The sequence below is a fragment of the Eumetopias jubatus genome, unplaced genomic scaffold (assembly GCF_037043125.1).
Source record: "Eumetopias jubatus isolate StellerSeaLion01/CBP00866 unplaced genomic scaffold, mEumJub1_p1.0 scaffold_6, whole genome shotgun sequence".
In the NCBI taxonomy this organism is placed as follows: Eukaryota; Metazoa; Chordata; class Mammalia; order Carnivora; family Otariidae; genus Eumetopias; species Eumetopias jubatus.
In genome coordinates, this window is record NW_028274812.1 from 121252605 (window position 1) to 121256619 (window position 4015).

Below are 4015 nucleotides of genomic sequence, written 5' to 3' on the forward strand. Positions count from 1 at the left end.
GACCCTGGGATCATGACCTGAGCTGAAGGCAGATGCTTAAACAACTGCTTAACCGACTGCACCACCCAGGCACCCCCAAAATAAAAAATCTTAAAAAAAAAAAGTAAACATGTAAAAGGACAGAGTTTAGAAAGGAGGAATAGGAGTATGCCTCTAGTTAGAGGAACCTATTCTGATAAAAACATAAAACAGTTGAATGAACCACAAACTCCTAAGTGAACCACATTCCGCATTGTTTCATCTATTTTCCTAATTGGGACATTCTTCCTATAGTCTCCCATATGAGAGGTATCACTTTATGATTCAGTCACTAAATCAGAACTCACAAGTTCCCCCATTACTATCCCACGGTGGGCATGCATGTTCAGTCATGCGCAACCAACAGCACACTTAAAACAAACTTAGCCAAAAATCAGGTCTAGTGTGCAAGAGCCAATGAGCTCAGAAATGAGACTCATGGGTGTAGCCAAGGAATATGAACTGAAGACAAAAAGGGTCCAGATCTACCCCGACCCAGGCAGACATTATCTCCAGAAATAAGTGATCAAAAAGTAATTTGGAAGCATTTAGTTACTTGCACACTAATTACTATTTTTCATGCACCTAACTTATTGACATATGAAGCAATCAGTAGAGAGACTGAGTCAGGGATGAAGGCAAAATAAAGATGTGGTAAAATTCTACATTGGTGGTCCCCAGGGAATGAATGAACCTCCCAGTATTCATGCCCCATAGTAGCCCCTTACATGTTGAGTCTGAGCTTGGTTACCTGACTTGCTTTGTCAAGGGGACATTAGCAAGTGTGATGAATATAGAGGCTTGATAAGTACTTGCACCTTGGAGCTTGTCCTCTTGAAATGCTCTCTGTGGAAGCCAGAGCACGTAGAGGTTCAACCACCCTGAGACAGCCATGCTGTGAGGACCTCAAAACCAGCTATGTAGCTAGGCCACACTGAAAAGCAATAAGGGGCAAAAGAAGCTTCTTGGGTCTTCCAGATCAGGCGCCACAGCCACTAGCTAAATGCAGCTGAGTGACTCCAGCTGACGACATATGGAGCAGAAGAAACTACCCAGCCAAGCTCTCAGTTTAGTCCACAGAATCATTGTTGTTTGAAGCCACATTATGCGGTGACTTTTATGCAGCAATAAATAAGTACAACACAGGATTTATAAGAGAAAGGGACCAAAAAAAAAAAAAATACTGCATTCTGAGAACAGTGAATTTTATTTGTATGTTTGAGGTAAATTGATTAGCTGGCACCTAGCAAAGTGGTCAGTCTGAAATTTTATCTTTGAATAAGTTTCCTAGGGATAGCAAATAAAACAATTTTTGTTATTTACTCATTCTCAAGAAAACCTTGAGGGTTTACCTATGGGGCATACTTGTGTAGTGTCCACCAGTGTCCTTTCATTAGCACCTTTGACCTTGTTAGTTCAGATTTGTACAATTTCCCTTGTTAGGTTTTATAAAAGAAAACCGAGAGAGTGGGAAAGGCTGAGTGAGTCTGGAGGATCTGAAGCCACTCTGACCCCCTAAACTTTTTTCCTTGTTTAAAAACAACACCAGAGGGCACCTGGGTGGCTCAGTCGTTAAGCGTCGGCCTTCGGCTCAGGTCATGGTCCGAGGGTCCTGGGGTCGAGTCCCACATCGGGCTCCCCGCTCCACAGAGAGCCTGCTTCTCCCTCTCCCGCTCCCCCTGCTTGTGTTCCCTCTCTCACTGTGTCTCTCTCTGTCAAATAAATAAATAAAATCTTTAAAAAATAAATAAATAAAAACAACACCAGGGACCTGGGTGGCTCAGTCAGTTAAGTATCTGCCTTTAGCTCAGGTCATGATCCCAGAGTACTGGGATCGAGCCCCAAGTTGGGAATCCCTGCTCAGCAGGGAGTCTGCTTCTCTCTCTCCCTCTGCCCCTCCCCTCCTACCCCCACTTCTGCTCTCTCTCTCTCTCTCTCTAATAAATAAAGACCTTAAAAAAAAATAAAAACAACACCAGTGGCATCAGTAGTCTGTCTAGCCCTTTAGTCAACAGTTAGGGGTACCTAAATAAAAAATGCTCTCTGAAGGCTCAAGCTCTTCCAGACAACCCTGGACCATGAGTTCCAAATGTGGCACTGTACTGAGGAAGCAGGGATGAAGGAACACCGGGGTCAGGGCCCTGGCAATGGAAGCTGCTTAGTGGTGTCAAGTGGTCTATGGAAATCAGGATCTTCCTTAATGGTAGGAATATGAGCATGGGTAAAAAGAGAGGTTAGCCAGTGACTGAAAAATACAAACTGAAACAGAGGAAAATAAAGGGCTGAAATACTCACAGAAGCACACAAAGTGAAACACAATTATACTTTATTTATTTGAAAGATAGGGTGAATCCATCACTGGTGACTGGAGCTCTGAGGCTACACTTTCTCCTCAGGGAGGTGGGCTGGAATGGGGTGAGCTGCATTTGGCAGGGGCTGTCGTGGTTTGAGATCTGGGTAGATGAGAATTTGAGTTTTTTAAGATTGTGGCACCTCTCACACCAATCCAGAATCCACCTGTGTGTTCTCTTCAGCTCTATGCCCCCCATCACGCCTATCCTCCTGGGGCATCCCCAATTTTTCTCTACAAACCTCTCACCTGCCTGGCTCCCCAGCTGGGCCTCAGGCCGGTCTCCCCAGAGTAGATGATCAGGATCATTGAGGAAACGCTGGCTGCGTTGGCAAGTTAGGCAAGTCTGTACTGTCCAGCGCTGTCCCCTGCAGCCTGGATGAAAGTGGGGAGGAGGAGGGAAGTGCCGAGGTTTAGCAGAAGAAAAGGTCTCCTGCACCCAATTTTGCCTCCCCTGTTTCTCAGTAAGAATTCCAACACTCCCCAAGTTTGAATACAAATTTGAGGTTTCTTACCTCTGCTTAAAGTCTGTCAATTTCTTGGTATCCCTTAAGATAAAGTCCAAACTCCCTAACAAGCCTCTTCAAGATCTGCCCTGTTTCCTTCTTCAGCCTCATGTTTTGCCCTGGCCTACCTCAAACTCCAGGTTCCTGAAGTCTGGTCTCCTTGACAGCACCACAAGCTCTCCTGTCTCAGGGTCCTCATACATGCCTAGAATTTCCATTTCTCACTCCTTTTGCTTATCATGAACCGCAGCACTATTAGTATAAGTAATTTAGCATTTTATTTCCTCAAGTAAAGCATTTTTCTACACTATCTTGTTTCTTAGTCTGTCCTATCAGACTATAATTTCAATGAGAATAATGGATCTTGTACAATACTTGACTCATCTTAGAAAAATATTTGTCGAATGAATGAACGAATGGTGATGTGAATTCTGTCCTCCACCATGCAAAATAACATCTATTAGTATGTATGGCTGGGTTACGTCTTATGGCAACATCATTTCCCTACTGGCTTTCCTTAGTTGGTCCAGGTGAAGTTAGCAATTCAACCCAGAGTTGGAAAAAGCCGGCTGCTGTAGATCCCACGCCAGACGCCGGTCTAAAGCGAGGAAGGGGGTCTCCTCCCCAGCCCACTGGTGCTCCTCAATCACCCCCACATCATCAGGAGCACTCACGTCTCTGGCGCTGGGTGCAGGTGAGGCCCGGGATGAGGAGGGAAGAGCAGCCACGACAGAGGGTCCTCTTCACCGAGGGGTCCCTGCGGACGGAAGGGGATGGTGGTCCGAGCGCCCGCGCTCCCTCTCCCAATGCTTCCCACCCGCCGCCAGGTTCCCTGAGCGTCTCACCGCCGCAAGACCAGCCGCTTTGCGATGGTCCTCTCCGTGTGGCAGTAAAACCTCGCCAGCGCCTGGTTCGTGGGGTCCTGCGCAAGGACACAGTGGGCGGCCTGGAGAAAGGAAACCATTGCTTCGTGGCCGGCCACATCCGGCCGCCTCCCCGTACGCCCCCCGACACCGACTCACCTGGTACAGGAAGCTGAGCCTCTGAAAGGCCTCGCGGTCCTTCACCGGCCCAGCCATCTGCGCCGCGCGAGTGCCTCACACACGACAGTCCGCAGGCCCCGCCCCTCCGATAGCCCCGC

The 4015-nt window shown here is 47.4% G+C and overlaps 1 protein-coding gene across 2 annotated transcripts; it reads right to left on the reverse strand.

Moving 5' to 3' along the window:
• Positions 1–2327: 2327 nt before the first annotated feature.
• Positions 2328–3985, reverse strand: RPP21 (ribonuclease P subunit p21). 2 transcript variants are annotated; one of them, XM_028091080.2, is made up of 5 exons: positions 3897–3985; positions 3720–3820; positions 3549–3631; positions 2618–2743; positions 2328–2471 (listed from the first exon to the last, which is right to left on the reverse strand). In XM_028091080.2, exons 1-5 carry the CDS (start codon positions 3951–3953, stop codon positions 2398–2400), a joined length of 441 nt encoding a protein of 146 aa, XP_027946881.1. In that variant the 5' UTR covers positions 3954–3985; the 3' UTR covers positions 2328–2397. The 2 variants fall into 2 exon arrangements, with proteins under 2 accessions (XP_027946881.1, XP_027946882.1); XM_028091081.2 differs by having other exon boundaries at positions 2611–2743.
• Positions 3986–4015: the final 30 nt, after the last annotated feature.